General features: G+C 42.2%; 3 protein-coding genes and 1 non-coding gene across 5 annotated transcripts; 1 reads left to right on the forward strand and 3 right to left on the reverse strand.

Annotated features, from left to right (window-relative positions):
• Positions 1 to 4,529: 4,529 nt before the first annotated feature.
• On the reverse strand, positions 4,530 to 4,602 carry Trnar-ucg. Its single transcript has one exon. It is a non-coding gene; the product is annotated as a tRNA-Arg (tRNA).
• A 5,119-nt stretch (positions 4,603 to 9,721) lies between these two features.
• LOC124188666 (protein gooseberry-neuro-like) lies at positions 9,722 to 15,539 on the forward strand. Of its 2 annotated transcripts, none has more exons than XM_046581463.1 (6): positions 9,722 to 10,063; positions 10,409 to 10,761; positions 10,828 to 11,005; positions 13,897 to 14,102; positions 14,393 to 14,594; positions 14,657 to 15,539. In XM_046581463.1, the coding sequence occupies exons 1-6, from the start codon at positions 9,991 to 9,993 to the stop codon at positions 15,247 to 15,249; spliced, it is 1,605 nt and encodes a 534-aa protein (XP_046437419.1). In that variant the 5' UTR covers positions 9,722 to 9,990; the 3' UTR covers positions 15,250 to 15,539. The 2 variants fall into 2 exon arrangements, with proteins under 2 accessions (XP_046437419.1, XP_046437418.1); XM_046581462.1 differs by having other exon boundaries at positions 10,828 to 10,993.
• Positions 15,540 to 17,326, reverse strand: LOC124188668 (dnaJ homolog subfamily C member 10-like). The gene is made up of 5 exons (XM_046581465.1): positions 17,214 to 17,326; positions 16,896 to 17,148; positions 16,638 to 16,833; positions 16,285 to 16,558; positions 15,540 to 16,200 (listed from the first exon to the last, which is right to left on the reverse strand). Exons 1-5 carry the CDS (start codon positions 17,231 to 17,233, stop codon positions 16,047 to 16,049), a joined length of 897 nt encoding a protein of 298 aa, XP_046437421.1. The 5' UTR covers positions 17,234 to 17,326; the 3' UTR covers positions 15,540 to 16,046.
• On the reverse strand, positions 17,214 to 18,023 carry LOC124188669 (dnaJ homolog subfamily C member 10-like). The gene is made up of 4 exons (XM_046581466.1): positions 18,008 to 18,023; positions 17,728 to 17,949; positions 17,457 to 17,667; positions 17,214 to 17,394 (listed from the first exon to the last, which is right to left on the reverse strand). The coding sequence occupies exons 2-4, from the start codon at positions 17,911 to 17,913 to the stop codon at positions 17,297 to 17,299; spliced, it is 495 nt and encodes a 164-aa protein (XP_046437422.1). The 5' UTR covers positions 17,914 to 17,949; positions 18,008 to 18,023; the 3' UTR covers positions 17,214 to 17,296.
• Positions 18,024 to 18,579: the final 556 nt, after the last annotated feature.

The raw sequence follows: 18,579 nt of genomic DNA on the forward strand, positions 1-18,579 counted from the left end.
GATCCATCGGGCGGCGGTGGCCAACAGAGAATGAAGGCGAGGGTGCTGCTCTAGACACAATTCAAGACGAAAATCGGCTGTTTTTCTTTCCTATTCATATAATAGATCCCCCTTAAATATGAGGGATGGCTTGGGCTCTTCTTCTTCTTCTTCTGTTGCCGGCTTCATTCACTGGTTTGAAGGGGGAAAAGGCGGCAGTGTACTATACACCTATTTTGAGTATAAAAGGCCTACACCACGGCGGGCAACAGGACGGATAGGCTCACAGCACACGATTTAAGACATCAAAGGTTAGTATTATTTATTAATGGTGTTGCTCAACTGTGCCGGTAACTGCTGCCAAGAACTATACACAACGGACAGTGAGATTTCTAAAAAAATGATATTTGTCGGAGAAAACATTATCTGGGCGTGCTGCACAGTCTTATATAACGTTCTTTTTCATTCCCGTAACTAGCCAACGAACGAAATGAATCTTTGCGTTATAAATCACGACGGACGACGGTGGATATGATTGTTGTTATTTATTTTGGTCTCATGATGCGCAATCTGCTGATTGGCCAGGATGGAGTGGCATCGCTCAGGATCCCGACGCGCGGTCAAAAAGATGATGATGATGATGACGACGGGCGCTGCGTGTGTGACATTGGGCGGTGTTGTGTGTGTGTGTCTGACTGGCGTTTGTGTGGGTGAGATCTACACGCCCCCCTGCTGGTGATGTCGTCGACCTGTTCCCATCGTCCGTGTTAAGTCACTTTAGCCCCCTTGTGACTGGGGAAATGTGCCGCACGCTGCCTAAGGTATACCACCACCACAAGGATCCGAAAAGAAAATGAGAGAGAGTTTTCTCTATCTATGGAAAAAGGCATCCTGCTGGGTGGCGCCCTCCTCTCTCTCTCCCAGCATAGCACACCGACTTATTGAATGCATCACGACGAAAAGGGAAACATAATGCAGCAAAAGCCTACTGCTGGGGGCCCACCCGTGAATCGCTCCGGCTCGTATGCTGCGCCGGTGGATGTGTGAAACACCTCCGGATAGATAGCTATGGCTGCTGGCTGCAACTCTCCCAACTTCTCTCGCCCACACAAACTAAACGCAGCGCTGATTTGACTTGAGACTATCAGCCATGCATATCTACGAGGACTAGGTAGGTATATGTCTAAAAGGTTTTTTTCTTTTCTTTTTTCTTGTATACATATATTTCAATTCTTTTATGGATTCGATTATTATACAAGGGCTGGATGTGCATATAGGCTGCGGTGCAGGCCGAACCGGAATGTCTCTCGGGTTGAATGTGAAAGAATGCCCGGCATCCGCCGTATGCGGAGAATGAGCACGTTGTTTTTCAACAATCAGTATGATGCGGATGTTATTGAATCATTTTATACTTCCAGGAAAGAAAAAGAAAAAGTAAAAAAAGGGGGAAATGTTCAAATGGGCCGGCGGCGCTGAGTGTCTTTGCTAATTATATCCACACAGGGGATGGCGTTTATGATATTGAAACATCGACTATTATTGGCGTTGACGTCATCGCCAGATCGAGAAACAAATGAAACGTTTTACCCGATCGTAAATTACGACAATCAAAAATCAATGATGGAGCCCATACGCCTCCATTGAACTCAATCAAGCCCAAATTGCGTTTCAGTTCCTTTCAACGCAAGGTCTCCACGGTGTGTTTGTCGTTTCATTTATATAAAAGTTCCTTTGATTATTCTTTAGCTGATGGTAGAGGGAGGCCGGCCCGCTAATCACTGGCTATAAACTATCGCATCAGTTCAGCCGATCGCCCATCACCGAAAATATCTCGGACGGTATACATGCCGTATACACAAAAGGGGCCCGGCTGTTGACAGAGACCACCGGACTGTTTCGCTGATGAAAGAATATACCACATCGATGATGACGATGGAGCATCATTAGGACTCTCTTTCTGGGAAAAAACCATCATCATCATATCCTCTCATGAGATGATCATAGGGAAATAATGTTTCGTTGGAATGTCAATCGGCACTGAGAAAAGAGAAAAAGAAAAAAAACCCGACTGGGAAAAGGACCGGTTTTTACAACGCAGCATCCAGCACCATATAGGCCTATATGTCTATCCTTATGACATCAGTTGGATATGTAGTCGACTCCTCCTCCTTTCGTCACCTGACCCCCCCCCCCCCCCTGCCTGTCTCTCCTTGTCGCTCTTCTCTCACACTCAATTGCTTTCCTCAATAGCAACACACTGGTTTTTACAACAAACCATCAGCAGCCGAGAGTCTGTGTGTCCGTGTGGATGTAAAACGACATTAGCAATCGAGTGGAATGCTGTCCAACAGCTACAGACTACACAGTACACACACACAGTCAAGAGCAAAGTTCGACGACAATGCCGACCGCGCCAACTGAAAAACACCCCCCGGAAAACCTTGTAAAACCATTAATGGTTATATTTCTCTCTCTCGTAGATATAGGTAAGGCAATAATTGAAAGGAAAGAAATAAAGAAAAGAATATCAAAAGGAAACCTGAAAGAGATAGCTAGAGAGAGAGGAGAGGAGAGGACCGAAAGAAGAAATACCTAGATACTTTTTGGAGGAAACTTTTAGACAGGTCAGAAAACTATAGCCAACAAACGACCATTTTCCCAGGGAAACCCGGGCGCACAGCTATATAGCCGGCCAGCCCACCCTGACAGCGTGGAAGGCCAGCGAAAAAATAAAAAAAAGCTCTAGTCAGCCGCTGCTGCTGTGTCCTCAATGGCCCTATGCCAATAATATCATTCCTTTTCTCAACTCTATTCAAATCTCTCTCTTGTGCTGCAGCAGTAGGATGAGAAAGAGGATGAAGACTGCTGGAGAGGACACGGAAAGTTTCAGAAAATCCCACGTTGACTTTTCAAAAGAAAAAGAAAAAAGATTTGAGCCCTTATGATGTTGTATGCGTGTAGGGTTAATAGCTCTCGGCGCGCACAATCCATCAAAGACACATCAGTTCAATGATCTGGTTAATTGCTCAGAGGTATACTGTATACAAAGGTGTAGTGTATATTCCACCCCCTTTCACCCGTGTTGTATTATATAGACGAGTAGCGGCAGCCTCACACTAAAAACCACCTCTCATTCCATTAGTCGAAGACAACAGATGACTCTTTTTTTTTTATTTTCACCTTTTTATTTTTTATTTTGGGCCTACCGATTTCACAGCCGACCGCACTACACATATTGCTGGACCGCCCTTTGATCGATTTATCACCCAGTCAGGCTGAAATTAAAGTTGTACGATAGGAGTATACCACATACTAAATTGTCGGTGGTAAATGTAGGAGGGGATGTGTAGCTGTATATATTTTTTGAAGGGTTTTTCGCAGATGGACTTGTATAGGATGTATGTACGGGTTCCCTTCGTTTTATGGCACCTGACGGCGGTGCAATAAATTTTTTCGACAAGTTTTTTTGGGACAGGTTTATAACCTTCCTTTTCGCTTTCGGCCACTCAATGCTGCTGGGTAGATGATTGCCAATTTTCTTCTGTACAATGAAGTGTGTAGGGGGGACGAATGGGAGACCGAGGAGAGTGTATAGAAACAATCTATTTGCTCTATTGCGGTCACTGTACATTTCCTATGTGTGTGTGCTATTGTCCATCAGAGTCATCTACTGATGTTCTTATTTCCTGCTGAGAGGATCACTTCCGACATATTCTCGTATACAGGTCCTTTTCAAGAACCTTTTTTAAGATGCGGAAATTCATTGAACGGTCATGGCGAAACGGTTTCCAGAAGCCAAATGATAGGCCTACTGATATCTACTAATGGTTTAGCATTCATCATTGAAAACCTAATTTCACACACAGTCAATGCTTCTTTGTTGAAATGTTGATGAATTACTATTTGAAAAGAATTACAAAGTAATACTACAATTATTTTTAAGTTAACGAAATTTTTTAATTTTAATTAATTTAAAAAAATTAAACAAACATGGGCGAGTCCGCACCAAACGCGGTACCATGGCGGCACGAAAAAGACTCCGATAATTCGCATTCAGACTGGCATTTTTAACACGACAGTTAAAAACAGTTTACAGAGCCAACTAGAGAAGGGAAACAGAATTTTTAAAAATTACCCAATTGGCGCTGTTATTTATTTTCCAAGATAAACGGGGGATAATATACGACGTTCTCTTCATCAAAATTAGGCAACTTTCTTTTCTGACGTAGCCAATGATCACTCAATCATGATTTTTATTATAGAAAGAAAACAAATAAATGAATGAACTCTGTCTTCGCATTCACTATTTACCATCTTGTCACGCTTTCTAATGCCGCGATTATGCTATAGTTAAGTCCGCCCAACTATATAGCTGTGCCTAGCTGGCGTAGCTGCCTAGCTCGGGTCAAGTGGTATACGTGCATCGCGTTGATTGTGTTGAGTAGATAGCTGGTAACATTTAAATTCTTTTCTTTCCTTGTGAATATATGCCAATCTTCTAAATCGCATTAGTGATTTTTAAAAAGGATAGGAAAGAACAAAAAGATTTTCGACCATGACAGGACTCGAACCTGCAATCTTTGGATCCGAAGTCCAACGCCTTATCCATTAGGCCACATGGTCGTATCTTGTGCCACTTGCTGTTCTATGGAATGGTCGTTATATGTATCTTCTTTTTTTATTTCAAATTAAAACCTACACCAAAACTTAACCGCCTCAAATATAAAAACTTACGAAAATGTTTAGCATCTGGTAAAATGTGTCTTTAAATTTTATGTTTTAGGCCGTAGGTCCTTAAGGCAATATCACCAACAGACATCACAGTCGAATGTTTCGTTAAAATACCCCTACATAAAACTACGAAGTTCTTGTGTCGGGATGCTATGAATGGCTTTTGACCAATAAGATGCTCAAAGCGGGCCAATTCTTACATAGACTCGGGTTCTGCTATTCGTATAGGCGTATAGGCTTAATGGAGCTGAATAGTCGCGAGACCGCAACAACGAGGCGTGGAGAAAGGGGGGACACTGAATGGCTGAAGAAACCAGACCGTCTTGGTCAAAAATCGTTTATTTGGAAGCATGTGCTCACTCAGCACGAGCCATCTGTACGGCTTCCCCAATCAGTGACGCGGCGTATTTCACACTCACCGTCAAGGTCTTGGATTATGTTTTAAGATTTTGGGTGTATATATATACGTTCTTATATTTGTGACGCAACTTTTGGTTATAAGACTTGGGAGAAGAAAAAAGAAAAAGGTAAGCGACCACTACTTCGTTGGTGGTTCCATTGTCCACCAATGTTGCGGGGCTGCCGCAGTCTTCGATTCAAGATGAGATTATATACCGACCACCGTGCTCCATGGTTTTTGACTGATGATTTTGACTGAAAGCTCTTCAAAACTGCTGGCCTATTATGAAATGGAACACGGCACGTTTATTATACTACCAGTTTCTATTATTAGTTTGAAAAAAAAAAAATAAGAAAACGAGGAACTTGTTTAGGAAAAGAGGGGTTACTGCGTACCCCAACAATACGCATTCCTTATATCTTTGCCATCTGCTGTGTAAACACTAAACAGTCTTCGTTTAATTGATTTCACGCATTTACCAACTTGGGGATGCCAGTGAATCAGGAATTTATCCCTAAAATTGAGTTCCTTCGGTACAATTATGACTCAGGGTGATACTACTCAGCTACAATCTTTTCCTAAGCATTTTTTAAAATTTGATTAAGAATTTTTAGGTCGCATTTTACGTACGTCTTATTAAATGTAAAAGAAAGTCCGCATCTCGTAGTGTAAAGGGGAACATTTGTTTTCCGCTGGAGAAACATATCCTTTTACTTTTTACCAACTTAATGTTTAAGTTCCGTGTCTAGCTCATGTTGATACCGACTTACCGAGTAATCCACTGAATATTCCCATCCAGTTGGTCTTTTACACTTTTGCTATTCAAGCTCTTGCCGCAACAATATAGCGTATGTATTTCTACTGCAACTTTGTGGTATTCATTAAAAATAAATTTTCTCTCACAGCGACTAGTTTCTATTATTAGAATCAACAAATTTGTGAAAGAGGACTTACTTGCATTTCTTACCTTGCCATCTGCTTTTGTCAACGAATAATTAATTTCACGCATTTGTCAACTTCAGGGAGCGAGTGTGGGAACCAGCGGGACTTTTTGTCCCTCCTGTCTGAATTTCCTCATTAAAACGGACTGTTGGGTCTACAACTACTTCATGTCCGTCATTGATGTAACAGACTATAGGAAATGCTTTCGTCTTCTGTTAGCCCTTGTCAAATATATTTACACATTACCAGTTTACCACCAGCAGTCGACGACACAAATCCCAATGTATTAGGAACATTTGAATTTCCCGCCTGTGCCGTCTTCATACCATTTTATCGCCACCAGTTGGAACGATTCATTTTGTTATATAAGACCTGTACCAGATTATTGAGAGAGGCTCTTTTTATACCTATACATGGAGCCGGGTATACTATAGCTATAATCCTGTCTTACGCATTATTATTTGTAATTCAACTCGTCACTCTAATTCTCATTTATTGGTTCTAAATGTTTGGCTTGCCGTCCGTTAGAACGGATTCTAGAAGTGTGACACATTGTATCTAATATACACGATTCAAGTAGCGTGATACATTCTGATTTTTTGCCGACTAAATACCAAATGTTTATTTCTTGTTTGAGAATCGTTGAATTTCGAGTGCGATGCAACACCATCCTAAAATAGCTATATTTTTCCTAGTCCTATACTCTCTTTCTGCTGGTGTACATGCAACAGCTGCACGCTCATTTGACACAGAGAACATCAGACAAAAGAACATCCATGGGCTATTTCGTCTACACAAAGCGTATAAGTACATAGAGAGAGACACGGAGAATATAAGAAACATGACTTGGTACGCTCATCATCAGCTCAACAGTGCATACACATCAAAGGCTTTGTAACGCAGCACACATTGTGTTGTATCTATATACGAGAATGCACGTGTAAATATACGGACAGTATATTAGAGAAGATGCTGACGGGGAAGTTGTGTGTTAGCCGGGGTTGGAGGATGACTCTTTAGTCGCATCTTTTGTATACTCCGTCTAGATGCGTTTCTTTTGCGCTCTGCTAGAGAGAGAGAGAGATGATCCCGGGCGGCCCAAACGCGGTATAATTGCTACCTGCCACACATATAGAGTCGGCAGGAGCAGGAGCAAGTCGCCGCCACCACCACCTGTGAGTTTTTTTTAAATCTTTTTTCGTAATAATGGCACGAAGCACCTGTCCGCGCTCGGCAGCACTCGCCATGATTTATCGACTTCATCACGGCACCCACGGTCGTCGGCAGTTCAACCTTCATTTATTCTTAGCGCGGCAGCAGCAGCAGCAGCACGCATGTTAACATGTTGCTAGCTTGCCAGTCTCGATTGAGAGTAGAGAAAGCGGCGTCGGAAGCTGCAACTTTTTTTTAAAATGTAAAAGGTCAAACACAGTTACGGAATTATTATCGGAATAATGAATCAATTTTTTGCAGAAGTCAAAACTTTCGCAATAATAAATCACTGGCTATGTGTAGGTAGGCGCAACCAAAAGATGAGCATCCGTTTTGATTGGTTGCTGTCTGTCATTTTGGTTTTTTTAATTTTCTAAATAAAATTATTCATCTATTCAATATAGGCTGTGATCCAACATTTGTCGCTTTAAACCTACACCAGCGGCAATCTACAAAATGTTGATGATGGACCTTATTGTACCTAGAGCGGGTAACATTTCCTACAGATGGCACTTATTATTATTTTTTTTTTCTCCTCTGTAAATTTTTATTTTCTCACAGGGGTTGAATTGAATTTCCTGCAGCGGCGGTCCCGTTTGAAGGTGTCGAAAAGAAAGAAAGGGGAGAATCTCAGAGTTAAAAAACACGGGGGAAGTGTCGGCTGGCCGGCCCACCTGCCGTTATTTCTATTAGGCAGGTCTCAGCGAGTGGGCCGGACTCGAATCCACCGATTCTGTATATACATATACATATTATATCTACGTCTACTTGTGTATCTCTTTCTCTACCTGTTGATGTGTGTAATATACGAAAGAGAAAATGGTGGAAACTGATGGCGGGGAGATGAGAGTGGGGAAGAGGTGTCGGGTGATGGGTGAACGCATGCCAACACCTTCCAGACGCAACGGGAATTCGGGAAAGCACATCTGTCCCGAAAACGAAGAGAAATATAGGCTATAATATTCATATACATATTGAAGTCGGAGGGAAAGGGTTACATTCACTATTTTCATGTATCTCTACGTACGTACACTCTGCCTGCGTGCATACGTATGGTAATGCGATCCAAGGAATTTTTTTCTTGGTATTTTACTATTATTATATAGCTTGGAAATTTCGTGACTGAAAGTGTTAGTATACACATAGACAGACAGAGAGACTCTCGGTGTTATATTGACAATTCCGACTCGGTGTCTCTAGCTCCGTCTCTTGTAATAATATTTGCTTATAGACGATATCTGTGTGGGTCCCGAATGAAACTGCGTGAATACAAGTGTGGATAATACATCTTGTAAACAGGGGCTTGGGTAATGGTCAATGTATTTTGAAAGAAACTGTGTCCAACGATTTTCAGCTTTTTACTTTTATCGAATGTCGTTTGATTAACGCTGATGGCAAGGCGTTGCTGTTTTTTTCGGAATCAGAAAAATGTTTCGTGTGCGAAGATCGTATATCGAAGCTTTTGAAATTTTACATTCAAAATTGTTGTATAGTATAACGCATCGATAAAATATCTCGTTTGATTGTCTTGACGTGCACGAAGCGATGATTTCGAACCAGTTTTTACCTCGACGAAGGAATAAAATGTTATGTGGCTGTTGAATATTATATCCTATACACATGTATATATGCACTAATCTTTTACCACCAATAAAACGAAAAAATCTATACGATCTACATGCCATTTAATTTGAATAGCCAATACACGTCGAAAAGCCACAAAAAATAAAAATATACAGTTAAAGTTGAGAAGGAAAAAAAAATGTGATAGACTCTTCTATCGGTTGGGCGTGACCATCCCAAGATGGCACTATGGAACACCCATATTTTCTCAGAGAGAGAGAGAGGGGCCGATATTGATACATATCAATAGAAAATGTATGCAGAAGGAGGTGAAAGAGGAATCGACGCCATCCAGCCCCAAAAAAGGGCCAGCAAACATCCCAGCGCGAAAGGCGGGATATGGTGAAGAGAGACGTCGCCCGCCAGCCAATCGGGCGGGAGGAAGAAGGCGTGGCTCCGCCGTCGTTCCAGCTGTGAAGGCAGGTAAAGCACGCGCGCTCCTTCTCAGCTTCTCTCTCGTCTTTTTTACAAGCCATTTGTATGTAGACATGTTGTATAGTCGACACGACCACCCAGCTGGAGCGACACGCATCTACCACGGAATCGAACGAGCACACACACAGAGACCATGCTATAGCAATCTGCTATACACGTGTATAGCTAGTCTATACAAGAGCATCGATGCTGGCTGGGGGGATTTTTTGTTGAACGACCGTCATCGATCATATAAGACCGCCGAGAACTCCTCCCATGCAACTGCTGGAGGTACCGCCTCTTTTCCTTCCTGATTGGCGACGGCCAGTTTAGGAAAACGAGTCGTACGCGCCGTCGGTTTTTTGTTTTGTTTGCCCAGCTCACAGCAAGGGAAATATTGTGTGCTGGTATATACGGCTGCGATATAACAATGGTCTGATGTCACGTCGGTGACCGTCGACCGCCTTTCAGTATCAGTCCAATCATCGGTTAAGCAGCAAGAAGAGGAAATTAGGTCCGACCAGCAGAGAGTCCGGATATATATCGCCGTCGGTGCTGACGCGTTTGGACATCGCAAATCATTTTGGACGGAAAAAAAGTTTAATTAATAAAAAGGATTACTTTGGCGAAACTGAAAAAACCAAGACAGTGTTTTGTTTTTTTTTTTAGTTGCGGGGTTTGCATAGCGGATGGCTTCTAATAGTCTCGCCATGACGAACCCGCTAGGAATCCGTCCACTTCTCGGCGGCTATCCTTTCCAAGGTAGGCCGGATATCAAACTGGAATTTCTACTCATTAATAAATTTGTTATAGTTATTGTTGTATCGACATAAGAAAGTGAAATGTTTTCCTTCGGTAGTTTGGTATCATTAGACGGGAAAAACTATAACATAGCTATTTTTTTCCGTCCAAGTTTTTATATTAAATTAATTTCAATTCATTTATCCTGTGTACCTGACTCCAATAATAGCCGAAATCGCAATACGAAAATTCGGGATCACTTCTCGTATAAAAGATGGCAATTCTGTTCAACATTTTTTAAAGTTTCAAAAGTGAAAATGAAATCGAAAGTAGCTATCAAAATGAAAATCATCAATTCAATTATAGGCCAGGGTCGTGTCAATCAGCTGGGCGGAGTGTTCATCAACGGCCGTCCTCTGCCGAACCACATCCGATTGAAGATCGTCGAATTGGCGGCGGCTGGCGTCCGTCCGTGCGTCATCTCCCGCCAGTTGCGAGTCTCCCACGGCTGCGTCTCAAAGATCCTCAATCGCTACCAGGAGACGGGCAGCATCCGCCCGGGAGTCATCGGCGGATCGAAACCAAAGAGCAGTTCCTCAGGCTCGTCGGGAAGTACGACTCCGGCCGGCGGAAGCAACGAGGTGGAGCGCAAGATGGACGACTACCGACGGGACAACCCCAACATCTTTTCGTGGGAAATTCGAGATCGTCTCATTAAAGTAAATTTGGGATTTACAATTGAAAGTTCAACGGTTAATAACGGATTGTGTTTCTTAAAAAAAAAGGACGGAATATGCGACAAGTCATCCGCACCGTCCGTCTCATCCATCAGCCGACTGTTACGTGGACCTCGCGGCGGAGAAGGACACGGAAGCGACGATTGCGGCAGCAGTATCGACGGACACATCAGCGCTGATCCTCATCGTCCGCAACACGACCACACCATCAACGGTATACTAGCAGGTACACAGCACATAACACTAACACCAGGGGAAACAATCTAGAAGTGTTTTAGTTTTTCATTAACGGGAGATGAATCATACTCGAAAATAATTTTGTAGCCAAACTTCTAAAAATAGCAAGGATTTAACACCGTAGACGAAATGAGTTGGACAACTTAGTCCTACGGGTATTATTGCGCTATACATTGGGACTGCCTTTTCAACAGCTTAATCGGATTTCATAAATGAATATAATATACTTATATTCATTTATTTCGTGGGATTCACATAGTGGAAGCCAGGGAAACGAAAAAAAAAGACGGTTGACAAGGGTTTGCATCAGCATAGGCTATAGGACTCGTCCTGCGCATACCGAAACGAGTGACAGTTTGACGTGAAAGGTCATCAGCGCGTCGGAAGATGTTTGTCATCTTTTCCGAGACTCCGATATACATATATTTTTCCTTCCTTTGGTGCTAGCTGTCTCTCGTTCGGAATCTTTTCTCTAAGATGTCATCCCGAAAAAGAGAACGCAGTGGAAAGAAGATTTTTTTTTTCTTTTTCTTCTCGTAGTATATACCGATGAATACCTGGGAAATGTTGTATACAGTTATACACACGTACGGGGGCCCTTTTTTCTTCTTCTTTGAACGGAGTGGGGGGTGGGGAAAGGTGAGGAGAGATGCATATAATACTACTAATAATAATACAAGAATATTACGTACAAGGGGGTACACAGCGCACTATATAGATGGCCGCCTTGGAAGATGTTGGTATAGCCGACCGCGCGGTCCGTCTCTGTGTATTAATATTATGCAGGCGAAACGAGTGTGAGTGTGTAGATACGACGGCTACGTGTTGGTCGACCTGTTACGCTCGTTTGAGTAATAATCACCCGAGAGGAAAGAGCAAGAGAGAGAGAGAGAAAAGCAGTTGTGTGTGTACTACACACCATATTACACATAAGGTAAACATCGGAATTTCAAATAAAAAAACATTATATTACACACAAGTAGCCAAAATAGAGATTTCCTAGATGCTGCTGGATATGGGAAGAAAAAAAATGTTTTTTTTTTTTTTCAACCAAAAAATCTAAACGCAGGGAGCGAGAAAAATAATAGCGCCAGGTGTGGTTTTTTCCTTTGAACATTCCCCGAAATTTTTATATGATTATTATTCAGATTCCGAGGTGTTATATTGTTGTTGTTTTGCTTCCTTTTTTTCTTTTCTTGGTCGTCGTTTATCTTCGTTCAGTCGCGTCGCCATGACTTTTGAATCGTCAAGAGGATTTTCAAACGAAAGTGTGACTTATATGCTTGCATTATAATGCGCCTGTGCGGTTTACTTGCACGTGTATAAATGGCTACTGGCATTGAAAATGTTAAAAAAAAAAACTTATCTTATACCCCCCAAACTGTTGGAACTTGTGATCGTTTCAGATTGAAATGCCAAAAACAAAAGAGGAGCTATTCGCTCTGAATAACTTTGAAGCCCTCATTAGCAATGCAGATCGGGGGGCTGTCTAACACCTAGCACACGACCACCTCGGGTGGCCGTGTATAGTGAATTCAACAGGTAATATATATATAGATCCCCTCGAATATCTCTCATAAGAATCTGACGGCAGATAGTGCCATACAGTCGGTCTTGCTGGTAGGGAATGTTCAGAATGAAATAGTAATAACGACTAGTAGTAGTATCGATTGGTAACATTTCTCCGACCAACTTGTATGTAAAATAAAAGAAAAGAAATACGATTTTTATGTATCGATACGACCATCATAGGCAGTCGCTTTGGTATGCCATAGGTGGAATAAGGGATGTTATATGCAACCCTCAGAGATCCCCCCGCGAAGGAGCGCGCGGGTTGTGCGGTCAGATCGGGTGGCCCGCTGCACTCGGGGGGTTCCTCCTTGTCGGCGGGAATCCGGCGTTCATTAATCACGCGTCGAGCCGACCACACACGGCTTTCTTCTTCTTCTTCTTCACCTTTTTTTTTCTCGCCAAAGGTGTGTAGTATACCGTGTGTGTGTGTACGCACGTATAGGTGTATAGTATACGTACCCCCCGCTGAATGGAACAGCGGAGCGCCATCTGTGCACAGACGAAGCGGCCACACAATTTCTTGTATAGTCAGGAAGGAGGGGAGAGAGAAGAAGAAGAAGAAAAAGGAGAGGAAGAATTTGAATAAATGGGACATACACACAGCAATAAGAAAAAAAAGAAAAAGAAAAAAAGAGACTCAGTGATTTGGAAATATGACGTATATTTATACCGCTCGCATCAAAGAGAGGCTGCGCGTACGTTCCATAAGAGTGATGAGGTTCTTTTCAATGACGTGTGGAAATGAAGTGACATCGGCCGGGCGCTCCGTCCGACACGCCGCCAAAGACCTACCAGAAGAAAATGTTGTTTATTATTATATTTTCTTCTTCTTCTTCTTCTCTCTAGACTGCTGTATACCAGTATACACACACGCATACAACACATGTGTATATTTTCGTATATTTCGCTTCTTTATTATTATCATTCTCTTTTTTTTCCGTCCGTTTTTCAATGGAACGTATAAACAACCCACCGACACAGGTTTTTTTTTTTCTTTCTTCGCCATTTGATTCAATCACCCACATGTTTATTAAGCCCCCCTCCCCAAATGGGATTCTTTTTTCCTTCTTCTTCTTTATTTTTTTGTACCCGCAATGAAAATGATGATTTACCTGGAATGTTAGTTGATTGGATGTCATGGATGTCTATTTACATTATTTACTTAAACGATAGAAAAAAAAGGAAAGATTCCAGAAGAATAGAGAACATTCCTTATGGGCGCTATGACCGTATTATTGCCGATATTATCAAGTCCTCCATTGTTCCTCGTTTGTGATTGGCCTATTATGTATACGTATTCTTTTGCAGGCCGCTCGAGCGAAGATGAGGATTCGTCGGATATCGAATCGGAGCCCGGGATCGCGCTCAAGCGGAAACAGCGCCGCTCTCGGACCACCTTTAGTGCCGATCAGCTGGAGGAACTGGAACGAGCATTCGAGCGATCCCAATATCCGGATGTCTACACCAGGGAAGAATTGGCTCAGAAGACCCGATTGACCGAAGCCAGAGTTCAGGTGAGTTCCAATAAATAGACTTCGGAATCTATATCTATCTATCTATGCATTTCACAGACATTCTGAAACACAATGTAACATTCCTCCGTAAAGAAAAGATATGGCTCCATTTTCAAAAGCCAAGGTTATAATACCAAAATAGTCGCTAGTTAATCTGTGCTGAATATCAGCACGTGAAATACGTGTACGTGCTCGCAAACGGATGATTTAAGAGAAAAGAAAAGAAGGAAGAAAGAAAAATCCTTTTGACTTAAACCGGATTTTTATTTTTATTTTTCGAATTCCAATAGGTGTGGTTCAGCAACAGGCGTGCCAGGTGGCGCAAACACATGGGGACGTCGCAACATCATCAACATCCCAACTCGGGGGGAGGAGGAAGCTCGTCATCGGGGCCGAGCATCGGCTCCATCGGTCTGCCTTATCAGAGCCAACCGGCCGTCGCCTCCCATATTGGCCAATACAGCGCATCGGAATCGACTGGAACCACGTCAGGTATTTATTCAAAATAAAAGTCTTTATTGTAAAGTACACAAGTTAATTCTATTGAGATGTAGATCGTTGCTGGCCGGATCGCACTGGCGGTGGCAATTTCCTGTTTCCGCAATCAGCAAACACCGGAGGCGTAGCTAGTTCGGCATTCAACACGGCGGAATCTTTCGGACAATTATTCGCGACCGCGGCGGCGGCTACACCAAGTGGCGGATTAAGCAACTACACTCCGACTTCTTCTTCCGCATCATCCGCTGGTGTGGAATACCCACCGCATCCGCACCATCACTTACCGGGGGCCCTTGGCGAAACCGGTTGGAATGCTGTGAAATCCGGCGGCGGCGGCGGCGGAAGCGCTGGCAATTCGATCGGAACCGAAATGCCCAGCTGGACAACTGCTCCGGCTTCTTTCAACGGATTCGACAACTACAACGGACTGGCCACGGGTGAAATGTTTATGGGTCACCATCATCACCATCACCATCATCAGAGCTATGCAGATGTCGGAAAAGCCGCCTCGGCCTCCTTCTCTTACGGCCATCATCACAATCCGGCCGTTGTGGGCGTTTCTTCGGCCGCCGCAGCCGCCGTGGCTTACCGGAACTATAATTTGGCCAAAGGAAACAGTGCTGCGGCAGCCTCATTCGGATTTTACTAAAAAAAAAATTACTTAAAGAAGGATAAATTATATTTTCAAATATTTCTGTGAAAATGTCATCATAGGGAGGGATTGTAAAATCTCAGGAATGAAAAAAAAACATTCAAACGTATTACTTGATCTGCATATTTTCTTTTCTATCATGCCTTAAAATATTACATCATCATCTTATCAAACATTAAACTAGTTCATCGGAATGTAATCTCTACGCTAAAGTAACGCATGTCTCTTAATATTTTCTATTCTTATCTTTTTTTAAAAATAAGGAAAATACATTACATTAACAAGAATTTCGTATAATCCAAAAACATTTTTATTAAGTATGGGCAGAACAGGCAAAAAAGCGTTTCTTAAGTATGCAATAAGCACAATTCATTTTTCATTGGGAAAATAACAAAATTGTATAAAGTGAGATTTTGATTTGGCGAGTGTGCAAGAGATTGATCGGAAAAATATTTTGACAAGATCAGGTTAGTGACTTAGAGCTCGTCACGACTGGAAGCAACTTTGTTATCAGAGGCACTAGGAGAATGAGAAACCAGGAGTTCTTCGAGCCACTCCACGAGGTCCTCCACTTTTCTGCGGTCGTTGACAAACGGGATGCCGAAGGGACTCTGATGCGACCATCCCGTTTTACCCGGATAATATCGCACAGTCGGGTAGGATTGAACGCCAGCATTTCGGCACACATTTGGGAAGCTATCACAATTGACTTTGGCAAATTTCAGACGGCGGCCATCGTCCAGTTGCTTGGCGGCTAATTCGAATTCCACTGCAAACACTTGACAAGGACCGCATCACGGCGCGTAATAGTCAACCACCCAAGGAGTACTGGAACGGAGCACCAGGTCCGCGAAGTTGTAATCGCCCAGAGCGTAAACCGACGATGGTAGCGAATTGACCAGCCAGCTGCGTAGCGAATATGCGTCCCGCTGGAAGCCGTTGTAGGTACTAGTAGCGAGACAAACAATTCAATTAATAAAAAAAAAACAAAGAATAAAATCACAGAAAATTAAAAAGTGATAAAACACTTACATGATTTCACCAGAGCGTCCTCCCATAACATACATCCGAATGGTTGGATAGGAACGAATATTGTGTTGGGTACAGAGCAATTCCTGGGTGACGCAATCCACTGATCCGACGTTGATGTTAGTTAAAGGGCCGAGCATTCTGGCAAGTGAACGCCACTGGGGTGCCAACTGAATGCAAGGACCGCACCACGAAGCGAAAAAATCCACCAGCCATATTTCTGTTACAGGTCTGTTCAACACCAGCAACTCGAAATTGTCGATCGTCAAATCAACCACTGCGAAAAGTAAAAAAAAAAAATTTCAAATTCATTATTCTCTCACGATTTCAAACGTAAAAGATCATTTCCGAGATACCTGGAGGGCGAAGAACATCTTCAACAAATGTGGCGATATCACGGCTGACAAACTGACCAGTGTACGCATGTAGAGTTGAATAATTATAAAAGATTATTGTTGGATATGAGCGAACGTCATAAGAGGCACAGAGGTCGCGATAAACGGAGCAATCCAGAGAGCCAAATTTGACTATGCCACCAACCAGACTACTGGCCTGAAATAAATAGAATTGAAAAACAATAGTTCTGGAGCCACAACAAACTACAATAAGCTTACTCTTCTGAATTCAGGAATAAGACGCATACAAGGTGGGCACCACGGAGCGTAAAAGTCAACAACCCAAGTATGTCCATCTTTGAGACAACTGGGAAACGAACTCGGATTCAGAGTTTCCAGATTAGGTGCCCAAATGCTGTTTCGTGCAAAATTCACTACTTCAGACACACACACTCCACCGACATGGATCTCTACCGCTCCACCTCGCTTGAAAGTAGCAAATGTCGGATACTTTGCGATGTAATGTTTTTCTCTGTTTAGAAAGAGAAAATCGATTATTCAATAAATGTTTCGATATGGGAGAAACATTTGACGTACTTGCAAAGTTCTTCAGACATATTACAATTGATGTGACCTAATTTTATATGAGGTAAGAGGGCAGGTAGTCGTCTATACTGTTATTACTGTAGATCGGTGAAGCGAGACGAATCTTGGCTTTCTGTAAAATAAATGAGCCAATCTTGGCCGAGATCTTCGTTTAACTTTGCCCTGATATTCTATAAACGAGATAACATAAATATTTGTTGGTTTATTTTGAAAGCTTAAAATTACCTCTAGAGTCTAGACTTTCTTCGTCAACGAGTTCCGCTTCCGGAAGCTGTCCGAGTATTTGAGTCGCGATTTCAAGATAGTTAAGACTGTGAATCTCAATGCCAGCTTGAAGAGTAGAATTGCCTGACGGTAGGTGTACGGTAGCTGACTGGAATCCGGTCTTGGAACATGATATATCTTTGGAGGAACAGTCGACATAAGCCACTGCAACTAACCCATCCTAACAAAAATCAAAGTTTTGTTTGACTAATTTAAATTGCTTTAACATCTAAATACTGACGAAGATATAAGAGAGCTTGCTCCTGCTTTGCCACGAAGGACAATTGGTGTCGTCGGAATCTTTACAGAAGATGAACAGTAAGGGAGAACTTCTTATTATTTCATCCTCCAGAGTATCCTTAAGGATATTGTAGTTAGAAATTTCAGTTGCCTGAGTAGGTAGTTTATGCAAAACAAAGTTCTGCATGTCTTCAGGAGTCCTCTCCCCATAGTATTTATCTTTCTAAAAATCAAACTTAATTAAAATGAACACTATGATTTCACAGCACAAAACAACTTACATTGGGATATAAAACAAGTGAAAAACCGTCCCCTTCTATCGATTGTCATCGCCACCCTATTCCCCCCAACAGTAATAAAAGCAAAAAAAAAATCGTCACTCTTTATATACATGCAAGAAAATTCTCCATATTTCCCCCGATTTACGCTCAGTCCTACATCATGTCTCATCCAGTTAAACTTCCCCAGTTTCCCAAATACGTGCTATTCCCACTCAAAAACTCCAAAATTTAACATTTACAACAGAAAAGTTGCAAAGTGTTTACACCTAATCAACTTCCAAGACGCCGCGGAGCCATTCCTCAAGCGCCCCCTCGAACTAGAGGCGCGCGAACTATTTGAAATATACATGTCAAACTTTATTGACGATTGGGTAGAAATTCCCAATCATCATCATCATCATTAATCATTATTGCGTTTATGTATTGCATGGTCGTTTTTGGAAGCACCCCTTTTCTCCCTTTTCTCTTTTATTAACAATGTTGATAGAAAAGTAAAAGGAAAGAAACATAAAAAAAAAGAAAAATTATATTGTGTCAAGGATTTCTTGTCTTCAATCAAATCAATGAAGGAA

The sequence above is a fragment of the Daphnia pulex genome, chromosome 2 (genome assembly GCF_021134715.1).
Source record: "Daphnia pulex isolate KAP4 chromosome 2, ASM2113471v1".
NCBI classification, from domain to species: Eukaryota; Metazoa; Arthropoda; class Branchiopoda; order Diplostraca; family Daphniidae; genus Daphnia; species Daphnia pulex.